This window comes from Syngnathus scovelli, chromosome 6 (genome assembly GCF_024217435.2).
Source record: "Syngnathus scovelli strain Florida chromosome 6, RoL_Ssco_1.2, whole genome shotgun sequence".
NCBI lineage: Eukaryota > Metazoa > Chordata > Actinopteri > Syngnathiformes > Syngnathidae > Syngnathus > Syngnathus scovelli.
In genome coordinates, this window is record NC_090852.1 from 5920098 (window position 1) to 5942833 (window position 22736).

Consider the following 22736-nt stretch of genomic DNA (forward strand, 5'->3'; position numbering starts at 1 on the left):
ATTTGATGCTGAATAAAGTTAACAATCTATCGAGTCTCCCGTGCGCCATTTAGCCACCGGAGTGGCGTCGTGTACGTCACACTAAATAGACTAATTTGATTGAACGGTTCGGTTTGCACATACTTTCTCATAATATAAAGCAGGGATGTCAAAGTCAAACGCACCGAGGGCCAAAAAAACAAATTTGCTACAAGCCGAGGGCCGGACTGGTTCAATGTTTATTAAAATATATCGGAATGATTGCACATAGCCTTTTGAACTAAGACCTAACACAGTGTACATTATTTAATGATTAAATGAATATGGCAATATTTTGTTATGGCTCTGTCAGTAACTTCAAGGGAAAACATTTTCAACAGCCAAACAGCAAAAAATTCAATTGTTTTAAAAACAAAATGTGTTTCTTAATATCAACATAAATGCATAAGTAAAAGTGCATGCATTATAAACTGAAAATGTATTATTGTGCTGCTCTATGATCTACCGATCATTGCTTTCAAATCGTAAAATAAAAAAATAATCAAATCAGTTGTATTCTTTCTCATGGCTCTTATCTGCAATTTTCCCTTGGTCCATTCAACTGAAAAATAAATATAAATAAATAAAATTCAAAAATTTACGGCACACAGACAAAACAATACTTTCTTCAAAGAAAAATCACGTCTTGTAGAAACAAATGTAAAAATGTAACCGAATTAAAAAACGGAAAATACGTTACTGTTCTGTGATGCTCACTTGTCTGAGCCTGATACTTAGAGGTGTCTCATCTTTTGTACAAGTTCATCAATGTTCGGGGTTAGGCTCTGAGGCTCAAAACCCGTTTTTGATCAACTCTCCTTCTGCAAAGGGCCGGGCTGATTTGGCGATCTCTTTTGCCACAATAAAGCTAGCCTTGGCAGCAGCCTCGCTTTGTGATTTAGCATACGTGAACATAGCCTGTCTGGACTTAAGGCCTCGTTTTAATTCTTCCACCTTCTGTAGCTTTTGTTCATATTCCATATTCTTGTCTTGGTCTGTGTGTTTCTTAGACGTTTGATAGTGCCTTCTTAAATTTAATTCTTTCATTACAGCCGCATTTTCTCCGCACAGAAGACACACAGGTTTGCCTCTTACCTCCGTAAACATGTACTCTGCCTCCCACCTGGCCTGAAACCCCCTGTTCTCAGCGTCCACCTTACGTTTAGCCATTTTTGAGGAGGGGGGTATCAGAAAGTTGAAATCTGCTCTGACTACTGATGAATAATGAAGCCGCTTGTGCGAGCTGCAGGGACATCGCGGGCTACCGTTGCATTGTGGGAAATGTAGTGTTGGTGCGTGCAAAACACCAGCGGGCGGCTGTGGCCTACGGGCCGGTTCTAATAGTAATTCAATATCATCCAGGGGGCCATAGATAATCAATTCGCGGGCCGGATCTGGCCCGCGGGCCGTAACTCTGACATATGTGATATAAAGGATCTGTTTTCACAATAGCACCAAAAAAATAGTAATCAAATTTATTTTGGAGTCTCAAACGTCTCCAATTGGTCCAAAATGCCGCTGCTCGTTGGAAGGAGCGCCAAACTTCAACGGCTCCCTTTTTTTGCTTTAGAGTCAATATTAAGATTCTTCTGTTTTCAAATATTGTATAGCCCCACATTACATCTCAGAGGTTTTTTTTAATAGAGCAAATTAATATTTTGAGAATGTTTTGTATTTGACCTACAAAAGCTTGCACAATATGGATTTTTTTGTAATTTTGTTTTACCTGTGTAGAAACAAACCCTTCTTTCATAAATATTACAAAATACAATACAGATGCGTATTTAATCATTGAAGAAATAAAAGGAAAGTTACCCACAAAAAGTAGAAGAGTAGTTTTTTTTTAATGCTTGAAACTTGCCGTGGAGGATAACTATGTTTACAATAGCTGTGACGTCCGGCGTGCTAAAAAATGTCTTTTGCTTCACAAAAGGAGTCCAGATGCAACTTCCCGTCCGTGCACGTGGTAGAAAAATACACATCTTGGCTAGGACATGAAGGCCACTTTGCTAAGATGCTGAGAGTCCATGGCTCGCAAGTGTCCGCTGGAGGTGGCGCAGGCACGTTTGTCTCGATGCAAGGCTCCCGCCATGGGCACGGCCGAGGATGCTGCGCGCTGGTTGGAGTCACGGCAACGGCAAGCTTCAGAGTCCGACGCCAGGATGTTGAGCACGGCCTGAGGCAGGCCCTGAGGACGCACCAGGGGCCACACACACACACACACACACACACACACACACACCACAGAGTGCAACTTGACACAACTGGAAGCTGTCGACACGTGACGCGCGCTGTTGATGCGGCGGAAGGTATCACTGCTGTTGGACGGAGGAGGTTGCACCAAATTCTGATTTTTACCTGACACTGGTTGATCTGCAACCAGATGCTTTCAGCCTTCTGAAGGATTTCTTCCACGTCCAGCTTCATGGAGAGCTCGTTCACATGCTACCCAGACCGGCCCAAAACACACAAACGCGCTCGTTAGCACGTGCGCAAAACAACACAACAGGCCGCGAGCTTACTTTGAGGATCTCGTTGAAGCCAAACTTTTCCTCCATGATTTTGCTCTTCTCCGAGTCCAGAATAGCGCAGCAGAGCAAGAGATGGAAGTTGTGACAAGGCAGCCCCGTCCACATGACCTGAAAGGCAGTGAAGTCAGCCGGGGTCGGCCCGTCGCCGTGCCGACGCCGCGCGCCCGTACCTCCCACAGCCTGAGGACGTCGTGGAAGGAGAACTCCCTCTTGAAGCGGATGAGCAGCCAGCGGAAGCAGAAATAAAGATAACCGGAATCCTGAGATTCTGCGGGTGCACCGAGGACAGGTCAAAGGTCAGGCGAGAACGCTCACGTGACAGACATCCAGGTGTGCATACCCAGATAGTTGCAGAAGGACGGATCCAGCAGCCTGAGCAGCGTACTGAGCTGGATCAGCTGAGTCTTCATTCCCTGCATTTGCTCCTCAAAGTTCTGGTGCTGGCAGGGAGGGCCGAGAATGCCGGTCAGAACCCCGAGCGCTGTGCAAAACGGGCAAACTCACCATGTGCTCCATGAAGGAGACGAAGCACCAGAAGGCGTCCACCTCGTTCTCCATGACGAAGACGATGGGTGACAGAAGGTCGCTCATGCCCTGCACGTAACCTGCACGCACAAGCGCGCGCACGGTGAGCACGCTCGGAAACGGACTCGGAGATGGGCACGGAGATGGGCTCTCGCTCTCACCCAGGTCAAAGTCGTACATGCAGTATGTCATGAGCACGTCGTGCAGGAGGACCAGACCCGGAGTGTCCAGCCCCTCGAAGAACCGGTTGCTTCTGTCCGTGCGGTTGACATCTTTCTCTGGAAAAGGGAGGCGGAGCGTCAGGCAAGGGGGCGGGGCCCCGAGAGGCGGAGGGGCAGGGCCCTGAGAGGCTGGGCACCATCCTTACCGATCAGACTCCTGTAGTCTCGAAGCCGGCAATTCCTTCTCTCCTGCTCCTCGCTCACCGACTTCCACTGCAGCTTCATGCGGAAATATTCGTCCCTGCGGCAGCGAGCGGCATATGCGGTCACGTGCGTTTCCAGACAGCGGCGAGGGAGCCAGCTGGAGTCGCTTCCGGCCCGAGTCGCGGGTACGGGCTGGACCGGCGGCCAACCAATGCTAGGCCACATATGGACAAACAAGCCTCACCAGCTGGGATGAGGACAATTGAGTCTTGGATGAAGCGGCAAACCCATGCGGCCCAACTGGGCCGAACCGGGTGCCGGGTTTTTTGTGAGCGGGTGACGGCGCACACCGGGCTTTCAGTTTTTGAATATTCTCTTAAAATGTGACTGCTTGTTTGTCTCTACGTGCACGGTGGGCCTGCAATTGGCTGGCCAACAGTCCAGGGCGTAGCCCGCCTCTCCACCCGGCTCCGTCCCCGCGACGCTAGCGAGGAGAAGCGCTTTATGTGGAAGGACGGCGGCCGATGATGACGACTCGTACGTTTTGCTTCTCTGCAGACTTTTCCTCTCGTCCAGAGTACTGTTCCAGGGAAAATAGCCCAAAAGAAACTTCCAGGCTTCTTTCCTCACCGCGTGGCACAGACCCTGCAAGAGGCGACGCAATCAGAGAAAAGGCCGACCCGCTATCGGCGGGCGGCCCGGATCGCAACTTGCCCCTCTGAAGATGGACTCTTGGAGCCGAGCCACTTGCATCAAGCGACCGTCCTGGTCCTGATGTCCGTTCCACGTGTCGGCAGACACTGGAGCGCTCCGTGACACCTGTGGTCGCGTCCCCAGGTCCACCTAGTCGGCACACACACAAAAAAGAGCGTAACCGAGCCGTGGACTCGTGTTTGTGGCCGATGAGGAAATGGCGTCTCACCCTGGTGACCACCTCAAACCCAGGCTCCTCCTGCTGGTTGATCTCCAGGCCTGGGATGAGCTCCCCCAGTAGGTGGGCCACCTCCTCTGGGGGGCGCTGGTGCTGCTCCTCCGTGCCACGGAAGGCGTCGAAAATGTAGTTAGTGACTTTGGAGAAGCGGCCCAGGGTGGTCACGTAGGGATCCTTGCGAAACTTCTACGGGGGGGGGCCTGCGTCAGCGCCTCTGCGTGCGAGTGTGTCGCCGGCGCTTGGAGACGTACCTGGACCAGGCCGAAGTTGTTATCCTCCACCAGATTCTCAAAGGACTGACTCAGAACTTTGTCGGGAGAGCTGATCAGCAGACGAGACTCGTCCTCCGCGCACCTGAGCCCACGTATGCGCCCGTCGTCATTCCATTTAATTGTAAATGATGTCGCTGCGTGTGTGTGTGTCGTGAGATGCTGCCCCAAAGCAGGGTTAACAGATTTCGAATGTGCCACAGGTCAGACAATTTCCTGTGTGTGTGTGTGTGTGTGTGTGTGTGTGTGTGTGTGTGTGTGTGTGTGTGTGTGTGTGTGTGTGTGTGTGTGTGTGTGTGTGTGTGTGTGTGTGTGTGCGTGTGCGTGTGTGTGAGAGAGATAAGAGGCTTCATCAGATGATCTTTACCTCAAAGGAAGACTATTAGCATACAAATGATGTTGTGCTTCGGTGGCGCTCGCCAAGGTTTGAGGCGGCGGGGCCATGCTAAGCGAAGCACCACGACTGCCGGTCCGCTACTCACTCGCTGAGCGCGACGACTCTCCTCAGGCTGTCCAGCAGCTCTCTGCTGCCGCCCTGGTGGAAGTGTAAAGGTGGCAGCGATGAAGATCCCTTCAGCGTGAAGAGCAGCGAGGGCGCGTCGCCGCACGGGTCCTCCTGGAGCGTGACGGCTGCGAGCTGACCGAGGCTGACCGAGAAGAAGCGTCCGCCGCGCTCGTGGCCGCCCGTCACGGAACCTGACAGGGCGAAGACAAGTCAGCCTTTAGAAGCCGGAGCGCTCGCCGCCGAGCTGCAAACCGACCCTCGCCTGCAAACTGACCCTCGCCTGCAGCACAGGACTTCTTCTTGAAAGACGTGGCGTTAATCAGGTCCCACTCGGCCTCATAGCTCAGCTGGCTCTCCACAGGCCGGCGACCCGGCTCGCCAGGACACCGGCTGCCGCATTGGGCCCATTCCATGACCGAGCTGGAGTCCTACAGAACGTCTGCTTAGTCACTGGGCTCAGATGATACCAACGTGGCCCGATTGTGAGGCAGGACCAGCCTTGGCGAGTTAGAGCTAGGGCAACCAGCGCGGTTACCCCGCATGGAGTGACATCGCCAAAAATCGAGTTTTGGTTTGTCCTACGCTGGTCCTGCCACGTCTTCCACAATCGATTAGTAAATACGAAGGCGCTACCACCTTGGTCAGTGCAAGTTGCATTTGGAAACGAACACACACCTTGGCAGCGCATAAAATGTGCGACGGGTCCACGGAATCCTCAAGAGGCGTGAACTCCAACATGATGTCAGCATCCTGATATCATAAGAACTTTGTTAAATTCATTCTCCTCGTCCTAAATCGGGCAGCAACTGTTTTAAGAAATGTTAGCGCGTGAAACCTTTTACCTTCTCAACTATTCGAAGTGAACCACAAACAAGAAAATCTTCTTCCTTGTCTTCTTCATCACCACAGGGATGCATAAAAACTCCCTCATGCTCAAATAGAACCTAAAAACAACACACACAAGAGCTCATGTAAACAAATAGCCAGAAAGGAATGAATGTCTTGCTTCGGCCCGAGACTATAATGAGCACAAGTGAGCTTCTAAGCAAAAAATGGACGCCATGCAATTGTCTCATACGAGCACATCTGAATTCGGATTTCTGTTCTTGTGCTGACGTCATTAGCGTCCTGTTATCCGTCAAGCACCAGTTACTTGTGTGTGTGTCACTGTCATTAAATTAGCGGAGGTGGGGAAAAAAGGAGCAGCGAGGCCTTTGAAGCTGCTGGCAGTGCACACAAGATAAATAAATCGTCTCCTTCGGCTCATTTCGAGCGTTGGATTAAGTTAGTAGCTGCACGCATGTGTGAGGATGCAGCTCAACGTTCAGGCAACAAACAAACACGTTTAGCCTGTGCAAGCTGTCTCGTCAGACAAAGTTGAAAAGGTCGTTGCTGTGACTGACGACAGCTTTCAAGCGCCGGCTCAACGCTGCCGACTGCTATGAGCGAGCGAGCTAGCGGCAGCGCCTGCTACCGGGGGTACACTCCCCAGCAATGGCGGGAAGAAGAGCGCCAGAGACGGTCAAGACATTTTTTTTAAATTGAGAAACGGCCAAGACGCCTCCGCTCGCTTTCTGCCGACAAACGTCGTCAGCGTAGCGCTGCCACGTCAACCGTTGTCGGTAGAGACACGCCTTGTTTTTACCTTAGCATTAGACTCGGCCGCCATGTCGCCGACGCGTCACGTGCCTGTCCGAACGCCACAACAACATAGAAGTCAGCTTCCGGTAAGCACTCGCGATGCATTCATGGACGCCGGGAATTCAGATTTATCCGACTCAAATGGTTCGGATAATGGATAGATTTTCCCAGTTGAGACCTCGTTCGAGGCGAATGTAAACAACAAAAAAGACAAGTTCTGATCAGTTGTTTGTTGTGTTCGTTTGTCACGACACGTTTTAACCTGCAGCAAACCACAATTTAACTCATGTATGTAAATAAAGGAATTTTTCATCTTCTACTACTCATGTATGTAAATAAAGGAATTTTTCATCTTCTAAGCTGCTTTCAACTTGAATACTCGCTAATAGTAAATAGCAGAAGACTTTAATGGACGCCAGATAGCTCAAGTAGACAGCCGTGGAAGATGCAAAAGGTCTGCTCCTTCCAAAAATATTTTATGTTAGCTAACCCATGTCAAGGGGGTTTGGCTTTGGCTGGCCCGTGCAGCGTGGGCAAGGAGTGAAAGTCCTTCAAGTACAAAGAGAAAAGACTTTTATTGTGCCGCAATCAAAAAAGGAAGTAGTGTACCAGGAAGTTGGAGCAGCATGAACAGAGCTGAATGGAATGCTTGCGTCAGTAATACTGATTTGTACCAGACAAGAACAAAGTCACAAGGCAGCGGCACTCTTGCTAGGTAGCTCGGTGCTGTTGTGGCGCGTCTTGCGCGAGGTGCCGTCGTCCCGCGGTCGCGCCTTCTGCAGGTTGGACATGGCAGCCGTGCGCTCGATGTCGATGAGTGCATAGAGCTCAGTGCGGCGCGTGGGTGTGCCGGGTGGCGGGGGCGAGGTGGGGGTGCGCGGCGTGTGCGGGTCACTGCCATCCGAAGCACCCCGGTTGCCGCCCCCGTTGTCCGTCTCCACCTCAATGTAGTTGAGCGTCTTAGGCGGCTCGCCCGCCACCGGCGCTCGGCGGAAGTCAAAGTTGAAGACGGTGGGCCCGTCAGGGCGGCGCCGCGCCGTTTCAGGTCGGTGGGCGCTCAGCGGTGCCGTCACGTTCTCCGTGTTGACGTAGTTGTGCGAGGGATCGTAGGCGGCCGACAGCGGGAGGGGGCAACAATGCAGGTTGAAGCCGTTGAGCGACAGCGTTTTCAGGCCGCCACCGTTCTCCTCCTCCTCCCAGCTGGACTTGCGTGCCTCCCACACGGGCGGCAGCGCCGGCAGGTTCTCATAGTCCAGCAACGCCGTTCGGCGCTGCGCTGAGTTGTTGACATTCTGCAGGTCGGGGGTCAGCGGGGGTGGGCGGCGCCAGTGGGGCGCCGCGCCCGTTTCGGCCGCCTCCTTGTCACCCTCTCGAGTCTCTCCCGCCTCCCTCAGCCGTCGCTGGACCGGCGTGGGTCCCAGCACGAAGCGCGCGCCCTGTGGCTCGAGTAGCACCCGGGGCTCCGGCGGCAGCGTATCACAGTTCACCCGTGGAGGGGGCGGAGGGGTGGCTGGGCCGCGGTCATCCGGGAAGGCGGGGCTCTCCGGCGCCACGTCAGTGCTCAGCGGCTCCTCTAGCAGACGCGCCGTGTTGACGTAGGTGTGCGCCTGAAAGCAGGGGCAGCGCTCGTCGGGCGGCGCTGGGGCAGCGGGAGCGCACGCCGGACTTGCGCTCTCGTCGGACACCAGCAGGGGGTGCGTGGACTCTTCGCCCACCGACGGCAGCCGGGTGCTGGCCACCGACGGGTGGCGGCTGGACGGGTGGGACGGGACATCGCCCGTTGACGGGAGCCGCGTCACACCATTGGGCACTGTCGGCACAGAGTAACCCAGGGCTGAAATGCAAGGGTGTTAAGAAACGCTCCACAAAACCGGGTTTTCATTTCTCTGCTGTTGTGTCTGTGTGTACCTGCAGGTGAGAGCGTTGCCCCCTGGTGGCCAGTGTCCAGCACAGCTTCCTCCACAACGCTAATGCTGTGACTGTGCATGATGTCTTGCAGCATATTGAAGATTTCCTCAGCACGTGCGCACTTGAACGCAAAGATACCTACGCCGCACGTAAAACACACGCGTGCATAATGACATCACCAATACAATATGCAAAAAATGTACACCAAATGCGTTCTAAGTAACGCTGGCGCCTACTGGTTAGAAGGAACCAAAAACAACAATCTTTCAAATTCAGATGTCAAGAAAGTGTGATCGTGACATCCCTGATATACTCATGATCACACATCTACACACACACACACACACACACACACACACACACACACACACACAGCAAAGGGGTGAGCGGAGGCGTGTCACCTTGTCCGGTCTGACAGCGGCGCCCGCTCTCGAAGGAGAAGAGGTTGGAGTCGTAACCATAGCGACGCAGGCACAGGTACGGCCACCTAATGTCGTCGCGGCGATGCGTGTGCAGGACCAGCTCGCCATCCGTCAGCTCCATCACGCCGGCGCCCAGCTCGTTCCCATCGTCGTCCACGTTGACCACCTACCAAGCGACAACCACACGCGCTCCGGATTACATATCAACCGGGCCACTGCGTGCACACGCCTCCACCATTACGAATCGCTTGATCGGAATTTGCTGGGGACTCTGTTTTGACCAGCTTGGTTTTGACTTGAGACTTGTGCCACTGGCGACGCGTGGAAATGAACCCACCTTGAATTTACTTTGATGATTATCTGCAATCAATTCTTTGTCTGGACAGCTTGAACAGCTACTACCCATGATGCCCTACTGCACCCGCGCGGCTCGTCTGCGTGCCCACACACATACACAAAAAAAAAATATCATGACAACGGCAAACGGATGCGACCACATCACAATCAAGATGGCACTCTTGAAGGCATACCTAAGATCCTCCTCCATGGTTAGCGGCACAATCTTCAGCACGCGAGCCTTTGTCAGAGCGATGATGACAAGGATGATAACGATGAGGATCAAATCAACTGCAGTGTCAATCAAACAAAACAACACAAAAATGATCAATGTTATTAGAGGCGCAACAATCAGCAACTCATCTATTTAGAAAATTATTCTATGATCAGGATCATTATCTAGCTTTTGCATATCAGTTGAATCAGGTGTGTTGCAGCAGGGAGACAAATAATACAGCCTAGAAACCGGCCCTGGATTGATGATAACTAATAATGCATCCAATACGCACATTGATTTGTTCTATAAAATCAATTGATTAAATCTAATGACAGTGTTGTAGGATTAAGACGTATTAAACGCTAAAATTGATCAAGTTTGAACTTGCTGCAGACTATAATGAATTCGAAAATTAAAGTGTGTTTTCTAGAAGTACACGCCCATGGAAAGCTCAATAACAGGAGCAATTATTGCTCCTTCGATTCAAGAAAAAAGACGCAAAATGAAAACCTACTCTTGCTGACATCTCCTGTTTACCTTCGTCAAACGTACAAAAGTAATTGTTGGAAGCCGTTTTTGGAAGGGTCAAATAAATAATAAAATTATAGGTGTCCAAAATGCAAGAAGACGACAAATTTGTTAAAGTGATGGAAAGATCTTTGGAAAGTTGAGTTGTTATGCCAGCTACTTATTCGCTTGCTTGGTTAGCACAGCTAGGCTACGAGTCTGGCTAGCGCATAGCTAGGCTAAAAGGCACCGTTAAAGGCGAACACATCATCAAAAAAATGAAGAAATGTAAGAAAATAAAGTTAAACAAACTCACCGCACGAAACCAACTGAAAGCCGACTGGAGCCCTCCAAAGGTGGCGGAAGTTCTCGCGCTGCGTCCGGACGAGCAGCTCCGACGGACGGTCGGCGTTACCATTAGCAGCAGTTAGCTTAGCATTAGCAATAGATCAGAATCAGCCCCCGCCGCGTCCATCTTTCTCTTTCCTCCTCCGCCAAAAAAAAAAAAAAAACAATCGGCACAACTTCTCTCAAAGTCGTCTAACGCTCCTTTTGGCGCACCACAGGCGACGGAAAACAGCCGGAATCCATCGAGAACCGTCGGCCCGTCACCGCCAACCGAGCGCGAAGTGAGGGGGAAAAAAATGAAGAAAGGAAAAAGAAAGAGAAAGTTTGCTGGTCTCTCCGCTGCGCTGCTGCTGCTACTCCGATAGCTAACTAGCGAACTCGACCATCAGGCTCAAAGTTGGCCCCCAGGTGGCGACCAGTCGCAAGGCAAACACGAGCCAGCCGGCCAATCACGAGCCAGTCAACCACCAGCCAGCCAACCGCGAGCAAGGCTATCCCAAGCCAAGCAGCTATTAGCCAACCAGCTCTATCTACCATCTGCGCACGCGCAGACGAAGTACTCCGTCCACGCATCATCAGACGACGAAGACTTTAATGGCAACTTTAATATGCATTTCGATCACATTGATAATAGTGGTTTACGCAATAAATTTGCTAAGATCAACAACAATGATAAAATAAAATATGTAATTAATATATAATATACAAGCTTGCGCGGTGTAAATGACTATACTGTACTGTAACCTTTAACAACAATGTGCAAAATCGTCTTGCATAAAATTAAAAAACAAGCCATATAAGCCACATGTCATATTTGGATGACATCTCCAGACTTCTCATTTCACTGACGTCATACATACGGTGTGATGTTATGATATTAATGTCGCCCGTACAGCGTCTGAGGACACACAACATAACACAACGTTGATCACTGCGCGCATACACGAAGCGGCATTTTTAAATGTAAGTAGAAAAACAAACACAAAAGAACACAATTGAGCAAACACACAAAGAGCACATAAAAGAGGCCAATTAACACAAAAACTCAGTATGCAGCCCAATTCCGAGACAGGCACCAAGCCATTGAATCACAGACTAAAAGCCGACTGACCTGCCTGGCTCAAGCCGACGTTTTCATACACAATCAAGTTCCTGGCTCGCAGCACGTCCCTGATGCACTGATGCACAAAGGCGTACTGACGCTGCGTACACACACATACACACACGAGAAAAGTATAATCCACTGGCCTGTCACGTCAGGCTCAGGGACAGCCACGGCGGAGGGAGGGAGGGATGTACCTCGGTCTGCAGCATGTGTGAGCGGTGGAGGCGCAATTGCCAGACGCAGCCGTAGATGTCCAGCGTGTCCGACGAGTCCAACTCCTGCAGGAGGCGGTCCAGTGCCACCAAGGTCCCCGTCCGGCCCACTCCGGCGCTGCCGCAACACAAGGGCGGTGTCAAACGGCCGCTTTTCTCAGGGCCACTGCATGTAGCCTACCTGCAGTGCACAATGGTGGGTCCTCCGGCGCCGCTCCGGTTGACAAAGTCTCTGACGGTACGGACAAAGTGGACCAGCGACTGCGTGCCGTCAGGAACGCCGTGATCGGGCCACACAGTGAAGTGGAAATGACGAACCGTGTGCACGCGCCGTATGTCGTCCTCCTGGCGCACGCACATGAGACTTCAACACCTGGACGCGCACACACGCATTCGTCACGGCCTCGCTTACGCTGCACACGTTGAATTCTCGTATGGTCCACTCGGGCAGCACCGACTCGGAGGTCATGTGGACGATAAGGTCTCCGTAGTAGAGGGGCTCCCGTTCTGCCGGCCAGTAGCGGTCGCACTTCACCTGAGGGCGCCACACACACATACACACACAGAGGCAATTCTTCAAAAGCTCAAACGCTCCTTCGGTGTGTGTGCGGGATACGCACGCGTCCTTTCTCCACACACTGCGTGAGCATGACTACGTTGCGGACATTTTGCTCCCAGACCATCTTCCAGAAATCATCTTTGGTTCCCGGCAGCGGCCCCTGGGTGGCGATGTACTCGCGGCGGGAATTGTTGCCCTCAAAGCACAAAGCACAAACTTCAAGGTTGCCCTGGGACAGTGTGTGTGTGTGTGTGTGTGTGGGGGGGGGGGGGGGGGGGGGTCTCTCACAGGTATGTAACTGGCATTGATGTAGTCGGAGCAAAGTTCGTCATCCACGTAGGACAACTTGACTCTCGTAGCGTCATCTGCAGACACAAGCTGTCAGTGACGCAGGCGCAGGCGCGAGCTCGACGATTGGCGGGCGTCTCACAGGGCAGGATGTTGTTGTATCGGTTCTTGCCACGGTTGTCGGGCAGCAGAGCGGCGTCCGTGCTCTGGTTGCGCCCGATGTCCTTCAGACTCTGCCCCCCGGGAAGAAAAGAAACGATGAAAGGCCACAAGAAAATGTGGGAGAAGAAGAGAAGACGATGGCAAACGTCACCTCGTACTGCTCGGAAAGCAGGAAGTGGGCGTCAGCCTGGAGCTTGTTGTAGTGCCGTTCAAAGTCGGCCACCTTGACGGGGCTGAAAGAACGCCAACATGTCAATATGAGCAAAAGCATTTGTAAAGCACTCAAACGTTTACGAAAAAATTAAACATTTAAACAACAAAGAAATGTAAACATATAAAAAACTTAAAAAGTTAAAAAAAAAATTATAAATAACCCCAAAAACATTTAAACATTTTTTTTATTTCTACAAAATTGAAAATTTAAAAATAAAAAAACTCAAAACAATGTATGTTAACAGTTTTTAAAAATACATATACTACAAAAAGTATGATTATTATGATTGATTTTTTTTTTTTACCTTGTCATGTGACAGGGCTTCCTGCAACTGGAAGAAAGAAAAACAAGAGTTGGTGGCTTCATTGAATAAGGACCACTTGCCTGACATTACCAGTGTGTGTGTGTGTGTGTGCGTGCGTGCGTGTGTGTGTGTGTGTGTGTGTGTGTGCGTGCGTGCGTGCGTGCGTGCGTGCGTGCGTGTGTGTGTGTGTGTGTGTGTGCGCGCGACTGCATGTGAGCTCACCCTCTGAGCCCCAGATGATTTCTTGGCAAAGGTCGGTCCCTCCTCAAACCCATATTGACCGACACGCTTTCCTGCACACTTTTAAAACACACACATGAGTCACTCTTCTGTATGTTGCTCTCTCACAAACGACTTACATTTTGGGTCGCGCGTGTCGCCTGTATACGATGAGCGTCACCAGCATCGCCAACGCAACCATCAAGAAGACGGTGACAATGATTCCTCCTACCAGGGCGCCGGCGGGGTCTGCCGACGGGACAGGACGAGAGCAGAGTTATCAGGGTGGTCACCACGGCAACGGCGCGGGCCGACCTTTCCTGACCTGTTGTGGTGCGCACAGGTAGCGACAGGAAGGTGTCGGCGTAAAGAGGCGGCGAAAAGCCATCAGGAACTTGCGTGAACGCTCGCACACTCAGCCTGAAACACAGCAAACACAGCAGCCACTCACATCTTTGTCAACACAAGGCAGCGCTATTGGGCACCTGTAAGCGGTCGTGGCTTTGAGGGGTCCGTCGCAGAAGCGTTGCAGGTGGCGCCGTGCGTGTGTGGGCTCACACGACCCCCCCAAGACCTCCGTCCCGGCCCCCACGATGATGTCATAAGCGCAGGCTTCAGCCGAGCCGGGGGCAGCGGGAAACAACGACGTCTGGTACGACTTGATGGACGTGTTGGACATGTAGTCGGCGTACGAGGGCAGAGGGTGGCGCTGCTCGGGAAGAACGCGGTCTTCACCTGTGGGACGATGGGACCGTTGTGAAGAAGCTTTTTCAGTTTTTGAGAGGATGTGGAATTTTGTAAAAGTAAAGCTTGAACAAAAATGGCGCATCATCAAGCGGGTCGCTCCTTTCCTGCCTTTGGACTCAGTGACGACTACGCTGAAGAATTTGACGGCGCCGTTGATGTCGCTGAACCAGCTGCAGTTGAAGTGGAACAGGATGGACGAACGGGTCGCCCGGGCCGAGGCAGCGTCCACTCGCGTGCCGACGTCCGGCACCGGGGGGCCTGCACACAGGGCGGGACCCTGACAGTGAGCCCAAGGCAGGCCCACTTGAGCACCGCTGTCGGGTACTTACGGTCGATCATGGTGAGCACGCCGTCCTGCGCCGCCTCGCTGGCGCTGGTGTCCGAGATGACTTTGACGCGCACGCTGTAGCGCTTGTGAGGCTCCAGCAGGTCGATGACGTACGCGGCCGGACGCCCCTCCGGGCGCCGATCCAAACGCCGATCCAAACGCCGCGAGTAGACCAGACTCTGCGAGTCCTCACGAGCGCACTCCACCACGTAGGAGTCAAAGTCGGATTCCGGGGGCACCCAGGAGCAGGAGACGGACGTGGAGCTCTGAGGGCGGCAGCGCAGGCCGACCACGGGGGACGGCTCTGCGGAAACACAGCGCTAAGTGCAAATCATGTGACGGATTTCAAAAGGAAGCAAGCTGTTAGCGTGCCCAGAGTTCAAAGGTCACGGGTTCAAGAAACCCTACCACACCTGATTGAAATGATCAAGACTGATGTGTCACAGATGTGGGTGGCGCCACCTACTGGTGCGGATGCTGCCCCAGATGGGCAGGCTGTAGGAGGGCGGGGCCTCGCCCCCTCCCTGCGAGCTTCCGCTGACCGTGCGCAGGCTGAAGTTGTAGAGGCGTCCGGGGAACATCCCTCTCACGATGCGACTCCCGGATCGGCGATTCTCGTACGGGTTGACCACGGAGCCGCGGTCGCCCGGCGTCCAGCGCACCTCAAAATCGTCGTAATCCGAGTCCGGGGGGACACTCCAGGTGAGGTCCAGGGACGTATTGGTCACCCCTCGGAAGAGGAAGGAGCTGGGCGGTCGGGGAGCTGAAAGGACAGTTGCCAAGCTCAATTCGGTCCGTCCTGATCCAAACCCAAATTTGCTATTTTCATTAATTTCTTAAATAAATAAACAAACAAATAAAAATAAATAAATAAATAAATAAATACCGTATTTGCCGGTGTATTGGTCGACCTTTTTCGATCCAAAATCGACCGAAAAAAATCGACCTCGACTTATACACCAAGTCATAAAATTTAACTTCGTATTCATCGCTTCAAATGTGATGGTAACCAAGGCCGTTTCTCATGCATCTCATTGTGCGTTGCACTTAGAAAATTTGAACCGGGCGGCGTGCGCGAGTGCGCGGCCCGCTGGAAGTCCAATGAGGCGCCGCGATCTCCTGCGCGGTGCTTATAAAGTGCCGATCAGCTCGGCTTGGAGCTATTTCCGGCCTCCCGTTGGTGCCGGGCGGCGTGCGCGAGCTCGCCGGCCGCGATCTCCTCCGCGGTGCTTATAAACAGCCGCATGCGCACGGCCTCCCGGAATTTGAACACATTTCGTCAATAAATTTCGCATATTGAATTTTGAAGTTTAATATAATGCAACAATTGAGCTCGACTTATACAAAGGATATATCATAAAATCGTAAATTTCCGTCGAATTTTAGGGGGTCGACTTATACACCGAGTCGACCTGTACACCGGCAAATACGGTAAATAAATAAAGAAAGAAAGAAAGAAAGAAAGAAAGAAAGAAAGAAAGAAAGAAAGAAAGAAACAAAGAAAGAAAGAAACAAAGAAACAAATAAATAGATAATTAAATAAATAAATAAATAAATAAATAACCTGTGTAGAAACTCATGCTGATGATTTGGACGAGTTAGGGTAACTTACCTGTCCTTGCATGCATGCTGGCGGCGTTGGCGAGATCGCCGCTGAGGCTCAGGACGTCAACGCGGTAAAGCCGACCTGGCTTCAGGCCGTTGAAAACGAATTGGCTGACCTCAGAGCCCAGATGCTCCTGTGCCCGCACCGAGCCGTTGGGGGTGGAAAGCGAGACCAGGTACCCCGACACGCCGCCCTGGCCCCGCCGCCACAAGACCTGCAGCTGGTCGCAACCATGGCCGCCTTGGGCACGCAGAGACGTGACGGCGGACGGGACTGACGGGAGACAACGCATCGAGGACATCAGCGTGGCTACAAACACCGCCGTGACAATGAAGACATTGGCGGTGATGGCGATGATGATGAAGATGATGATGGCGATGATGCCGCCGGCAAGGATGGCAATGATGATGTGTCGCCAAACCTCTGGAGCGCTTGCTGACCTGTGCCAGCCCAAATGCTGGAGCTGTTGCTCAATTGTCCGCTGCGCGTAACCACCACCATCTTGTAAGCAGAACCAGGCGTGAGTCCTTGGAAGGAGCAGGCCAGACCGGAAGGCCCGACCTGACGCCGCTCCCGCAGAACCTCGTCGGCGCCGTACAGGAGAACCTCGTACGAGTCCAAGTCTCCCGCCGGCCGGGACCAGCAGAAGGCTAGAGCGGTGCTGGTGTTGCTTTGGATGGACAGCTGGGTGGCGGCTGCCGGACCTAACGGGAAAAGGAAGCGGATCGTAAACGCTTCGTGGAGCGTTTTACACAAGCGAGAAGTCTTACGTGTGCGGGCCTGGGCGGCGGCCCCGAGGCTTTGGACTCCCCCGCTGGTGGTCCGGACCAGGACCTTGTACTGCCTCCCTGGGCTGAGATGGTCAAAGGTGTGGCGCGTGAGGGCGGTCGTCAGCGTGGCGTTGCCAAGGACGGCGCCTCGTTCGTCAAAAAGCTGCAGGAAGTAGCCGTCCGACACGCCCGCCGCTTCCCGCCAGGTCGCCGTCAGGCTGCCGGTACCAACCGGGTTCTCCACCCGCAGCGCCGTGACTGCCGACGGAACTGAACAGAGCACGCCGAGCAGCCCGCTTTAGAGAACTACTAGCTGCGCCGAAACGGCAAAACGGAGCGGAACCTCACCTGTGCGTGCGCTGGCCGTTTGGTTGCTGAACAGGTCACCACTCAGCGCCTGAACCGTCACGCAGTACAGCTGACCCGGCTGGAGCGAGCCAAACTCGACCTGATTCTGATGTCTGAGCAGGTGCCGTGCGTCCAGCTGATGGTTCTGTCTGTACAGAACCACCACGTATCGGTCCACGTCGCCTTGGCCCGGGGTCCAGCTCACCGTCAAGCTACTGCTGTCGCCGCCGTTGGTCACCTGGATGTTCTTCACCTGGCTGGGAACTGGACACAAAAGCAACACGGCAATCCTCATGCATCTCAGCCGGGCAGCGGAACAGAACCCATGACGTGTCCGCTGTGTGCTCCCGAACCGGTGCGGCCCTCGATGAACTGGGTCCTCTGGTTGGGTCCGCTGAAGGTGGACACCAAGACTTTGTAGAGTCGTCCGGGCGTGAGTGAGGTGACCTGGCACTCAGTCACAGCGCCGCCCAGGGTGAGCGGAGGGAACACCTTCATGTCGTTGAAGAGCAGCTGCACCTCGTAGTGGTCCACGTCGCCCGGGGCCGCCGTCCACAACACCCAAAGCTCCTGCGAGGTCCGACGGCCCACGTGCAAGGAACGCACCGCCGCAGGGACTGGGCAAAACAATCGTACCTTCTGCTGAGTTCTCACTCAATCAAACCCGTGTGCAAACGGCGCCGGACGCAAAAAGTTCTCACAGGTGCGAGCGTGGGTGGAGGCGCTGGCCTCGTAGCTGCCGCTGCGTGTGCCGACCACCACCGTGTAGAGTCGTCCTGGGACCAAGCCGTGAAAGACGCACTCGTTGCGCAACCTGGACACCGTCTGGTTCTGCAGCACCGTGTTGTCGTGCGTAATGGCGACGCGGTAGAAGTCAAAGTCTCCGGAGGCGGGACGCCAGTACACCTTCAGAAAGTCGTCACGGGCGCCGTGGATCGCGGTGGGGTCCTGGACCTTGGACGGTTCTGGCCGACGACAAATGAGTCAAAAAGTACTCCCCGTCAGAGCCATTTTGTGTCCGCTGCACTCACGGGTCCTCTCCAGGACGGAGGTTTGGTTGCGGAGGCTTCCGCTGGAGGTGCTGATGGAGATGTTGTAGAGGCGTCCTGATACCAGGGAGCTAAAATCGCACTGGTGACTGCTTTTGGAGACCACCAGCGTGTGAAGCGTCTTGTCACGGTCCCTGAGAGCCACCAGATAGCTGTCCACCTCCCCCAAAGCGGGATGCCAGGACACGCTAAGGAAGTCCACGCGTCCGTTGTTGCTGACCGTCACCTCGCTGACAGCAGCGGGAACTAAATTTGGATTGAGGTGTGAACCATAAGAGCCACAAACGCTTGTTTTGATGCCATCAAGAGTCTTACCGGTGCGGCCCTCCGCCACCGTCTGCCTGGACCGGAGTCCTACTCGGACCGTCGTCACCACCACCCCGTAGAGGGCGCCGGGCCTCAGGTCACGGAAACTCAGAATGGTGTCCTCGGCCGGCACGCTTTGGTTCTTGATGACGCTCCCCTCGTGGAGCAGCAAGACTAGGTACAAGTCCACCTCCCCGCTGGCCTGCTCCCACTCAGCCAGGAGGCTCTCGGTGCTTCCCAAATTACGAACCTGTAGTCCGCTCACCTGAGACGGAGCTGACAACCAAGAGGACATAATAAGACCACCACAACCATCCATTCATCTTCACAAAAAGATGCTGAGGCTCCGTCTTACTGGTCCACAAGTTGATGGAGGCGGAGCTACTCAGGTTGCCGCTGGTAGTTGTCACGGTGACGGTATACAGACGTCCCGAGGTAAGCTCGCTAAAGGCGCAGCCGGTGGCCTCCCGGGGGAGGAGCTTCTGGACAGCAGCCGAGTCGGGCCGGGCCGCGTCGATGACCGTCGTGAAGCTATCCCACTCGCCTCGCGGTGGGCGCCACCGGAGGTTTACAGACGACTCGTCCACACGATAGACGCAAAGCTCCTGAACGGGCCTGGGGGCTAAGGAGAAAAAAAACACTTGAGAAACGGGAAGTCCAACCACCTCGCAACAGAACAGAACAAGTCATGTTTGAGGGGAAAGCAAACCGACCCAGTCGTGCTTGGCAACGCGCCGTGTTCGCTAGCATGCCGCTGTGCACCTTGACCTCGGCGCCGTAGAGGCGGCCCGGCACCAGACCCAACTCGCCGGCGGACAATACGTATTCCCGGTTCATCTTGCCGACGCTGTCGTTGACCAGAACTTCCGAGCCGTTACGCAGCAGCACACCGTACTTCTCCCAGTCGCCACTGGGGGGCGTCCAGGCCAGACGTAACGTGGTGCCATTAGAAAGCGACATGGCCGACAACGCCGACACCGCATCGGGAGCTGAAACACCCCGACAACAACCACGGGAAACATTAGCTTGTTCTTTTTTTTTCTGCTCTTGTGGCACCCTTGACTGGTGACTTTCATACATTGACAGCAAAGATGGCTGACGTGGGCGCTTACCTGTGCGCACCTGCACTTGTCCCAGTGGTCCGTGTAGGGCCGAGGCGACGCTGACGCGGTACGCGCTTCCCGCCCGCAATCCTGTGACGGCGCAGGTGAAGTTTAGGGCAGCGGCCGCCACCGGCTGGCACTCACTCACGCTAACGTGGCTGCTGCGCCAGGCCGCCGCCGTTGCTGTGAAGTTGCCGCACAAATTTTGCGGGTTGACCGTCAGCAGCGCCCAATTTACGCCGACCTTCACCTTCCCGAAGGTCACTGAGCAGCCAGGCCAATTCTGAAATGTCACACACACAAAAAAAAAAAAAATTAATGTAAGTCTAAGCTAGCCGGCAAGTGGCCAGGGCACAGCGATAGGAAGGAAAAGTCACTCAACTTACGGGCGAGTTGACCTTTGGACCGGTTGCTGCGGGACTGCTTGTTGTCATGGCAATCGTTACCAATGCATGGCCTGCCGGGCTTGTGGGCGGGGCTGAAGATGTCGCTGGCCTGCTTGTGGGAGCGAACAGAACTGAGGTGGGCGAGGTGGCAGAAGCGGGGCTGGAGGCCGCAGGAAGGCTGGGAGTGCTAACGACAAGGGAGGCAGGGGTGCCGGCCCGAGTCCGGGTGGGATTGCTTGCAGCGGTGTTGCGATGAGTTGAGCCAATCGGGCTGCTGCCAGGGGAGGTGGGACGACCGGGATCGGCAGGAGTGGAGTCAGACGTGGCAGGGGTGCCTCGGTTCGCTGACGTCACGGCGGAGATGCTGAATGTCATCTTTGTTGTGACCTCACTTGACACAAGTGCCTCATCTGATAAGCTGAATGGAGGCGGCGCTGTTTTTGAAGTTTGTGGCCGGTCAGAAGGCAATGTCTCCGATATTATCACCTTTGTTGTTTGCTGCCAATCAGACACGGCCGGAGGCGGAGTCTCTGACGTTATGGGCTGTGACGTTTGTGGCCAATCAGAACCGGTAAGAACCTGGGTCTCTGATGTTAAAATGGTGGATGTTTGCTTCCAATCAGATTGGTCTGAAGTCTTGGATGTTATCGTCTTGGACGTTTGTGGCCAATCAGACGTGACCGGAAGTGGAGTCTCTGACGTTGCCATCTCTGATGTTTTCGGTCTACTAAATGCGGCCGGCTGAGTCTCCGACATTAACTTCTTTGATGTCTGCAGCCAATCAGACACAGACGTTGGCATCTTTGACGTTTCTGGCGAATCAGACACGGTGGGAGGTGGAGTCTTTGACGTTATTGTCCCTGACGTTTGCTGCCATTCTGACGTGGCCGGAGGCGAAATCTCTGATGTTGCCTCTGACCTCATCTCTGACGTCGCCTCTGATGTTGTCTCTGATCTCGCCTCTGACGTCGTCTCTGAGGTCGTCTCTGAGGTCGTCTCTGACGTTGTCTCTGACCTCGCCTCTGACGTCGTCTCTGACCTCGTCTCTGAGGTCGTCTCTGAGGTCGTCCTTGAGGTCATCTCTGAGGTCGCCTCTGACATCGTCTCTGACATCATCTCTGACATCATCTCTGACATCGTCTCTGACGTCATCTCTGACATCATCTCTGATGTTGCCTCTGTCTCTGACGTTATCTCTGACATCTCTGATGTCGTCTCTGACGTCGCCTCTGACGTCGTCTCTGATGTTTGTGGCCAATCAGACACAGCCGGATGCGGAGTCTCCGACATTGTCATCTTTGACGTTTGTGGCCAGTTGAATGCAGCCGACTGTGAAATCTCTGACATTATCGACTTTGACGTTCGCTGCCAATCAGATCCAGTTGAAGGTGGAATGTGGGAGGATATTGTCTTTGATGTTTGTGGCCAATCAGACGCTAGCAGAAGGGGAGTCTCTGACGTTATCATCTTTGTCATTTGCGGCCAATCTGACGGTGTTGCATTTGAGTGATCAGGCGTCACTGTGGACCTCGGAGATACAAGGCCAAAGGTCACATGTTGGAATGGTGAAGCAGTGGGTGAACCTGAAGTTGACCTTGTCACCGCTAAACTTTCCTGTGTCCTTGAGGAATGCCCTAAGGTTGAACTTTGGTCTGAATGGAAGAAAAACAAAAAGATCATACAAACACCAAAATCATTAAAGTGGAATTTCAAGCCCATTCTGAAATTAAAGGAATGAAAGCAATATTAATATTCAATACAACTTTATTTAACAGCTACAGCTGTAAGAAAAAACGTATAAAATAATGATACAACTAAAAAGAGTGAAAACAGTCAATTACAACACAAATAAATATACAGTAGTAGTAATCTACCTAAGGAGTAGACACCAGTAACAACAAAGTCAGTCTTAAATTGGGTCGGAAGACAAAGAATACAAATAAATAAGCAAAATAAAACTCTTTGTCCAGATTTTCTGCCAATTTGGACCACCCAAAAATGAAGGTTTGTGTTAAATGGGGCCCCCGGCCATGAGTTTGACACCTGCGTGGAATGTACAACATTGTTGGAAAGTCTTTGACTGACCATGAGTAGCCTACCACCAATCATCGGAATTGAACGACGAGCCTTTGACGAAGACGACAAATTACTCGAATACTCACCAGTCGCACAAGTGGTCATCAAGAAGCCTAGTAGAAGTAGAAGCGCGTCCATGTTGTCAGCCAAGCGCCGCTCATGCTGCACGCACGCGGGCAGGCAGGCAGGTAGATAGGTCAATTGGTAGATTCTCCTCGCGTCGAAATGCACGCTCCAAGGCAAGGCGAGGGAAGGGAGGGAACAAACCGAGCGTCTCCTCTCGTCACGGGCGGCACCGGGTACAGGAAAAAGCCCAGCGGCGACGCTTCCTTCCATTCAATTCTTCTACGCACACTTTTAGCACGCCAGGAAATTCCACAAAACACCTCACGCTCGCACGGCCAAGAAAACACGTCAACAATTGCAAAGAC

The 22736-nt window shown here is 53.1% G+C and overlaps 3 protein-coding genes across 5 annotated transcripts; all 3 read right to left on the bottom strand.

The window, feature by feature from the left end:
* Positions 1 to 1843: 1843 nt before the first annotated feature.
* tbc1d15 (TBC1 domain family, member 15) lies at positions 1844 to 6922 on the bottom strand. 2 transcript variants are annotated; one of them, XM_049722098.1, is made up of 17 exons: positions 6790 to 6922; positions 5987 to 6088; positions 5820 to 5894; positions 5419 to 5572; positions 5122 to 5335; positions 4622 to 4724; positions 4362 to 4556; positions 4154 to 4282; positions 3981 to 4084; positions 3442 to 3536; positions 3236 to 3352; positions 3054 to 3154; positions 2890 to 2989; positions 2720 to 2817; positions 2541 to 2657; positions 2377 to 2463; positions 1844 to 2206 (listed from the first exon to the last, which is right to left on the bottom strand). In XM_049722098.1, the coding sequence occupies exons 1-17, from the start codon at positions 6811 to 6813 to the stop codon at positions 2006 to 2008; spliced, it is 2016 nt and encodes a 671-aa protein (XP_049578055.1). In that variant the 5' UTR covers positions 6814 to 6922; the 3' UTR covers positions 1844 to 2005. The 2 variants fall into 2 exon arrangements, with proteins under 2 accessions (XP_049578055.1, XP_049578054.1); XM_049722097.1 differs by having other exon boundaries at positions 5401 to 5572.
* A 419-nt stretch (positions 6923 to 7341) lies between these two features.
* Positions 7342 to 10942, bottom strand: LOC125970120 (fibroblast growth factor receptor substrate 2). Of its 2 annotated transcripts, none has more exons than XM_049722128.2 (6): positions 10492 to 10942; positions 9646 to 9742; positions 9453 to 9549; positions 9095 to 9281; positions 8694 to 8831; positions 7342 to 8595 (listed from the first exon to the last, which is right to left on the bottom strand). In XM_049722128.2, exons 3-6 carry the CDS (start codon positions 9519 to 9521, stop codon positions 7475 to 7477), a joined length of 1515 nt encoding a protein of 504 aa, XP_049578085.1. In that variant the 5' UTR covers positions 9522 to 9549; positions 9646 to 9742; positions 10492 to 10942; the 3' UTR covers positions 7342 to 7474. The 2 variants fall into 2 exon arrangements, with proteins under 2 accessions (XP_049578085.1, XP_049578084.1); XM_049722127.2 differs by having other exon boundaries at positions 7342 to 8619; positions 10492 to 10940.
* A 156-nt stretch (positions 10943 to 11098) lies between these two features.
* On the bottom strand, positions 11099 to 22601 carry LOC125970074 (receptor-type tyrosine-protein phosphatase beta). The gene is made up of 30 exons (XM_049722023.1): positions 22392 to 22601; positions 20230 to 21881; positions 19853 to 20126; positions 19454 to 19729; positions 19096 to 19362; positions 18750 to 19016; positions 18417 to 18680; positions 18087 to 18350; positions 17739 to 18002; positions 17386 to 17649; positions 17038 to 17307; positions 16708 to 16971; positions 16274 to 16540; positions 15128 to 15424; positions 14663 to 14965; positions 14442 to 14591; positions 14072 to 14321; positions 13912 to 14006; positions 13727 to 13835; positions 13590 to 13667; positions 13368 to 13394; positions 13001 to 13082; positions 12830 to 12920; positions 12688 to 12764; positions 12461 to 12595; positions 12253 to 12375; positions 12022 to 12185; positions 11823 to 11958; positions 11635 to 11725; positions 11099 to 11421 (listed from the first exon to the last, which is right to left on the bottom strand). The coding sequence occupies exons 1-30, from the start codon at positions 22441 to 22443 to the stop codon at positions 11393 to 11395; spliced, it is 6882 nt and encodes a 2293-aa protein (XP_049577980.1). The 5' UTR covers positions 22444 to 22601; the 3' UTR covers positions 11099 to 11392.
* Positions 22602 to 22736: the final 135 nt, after the last annotated feature.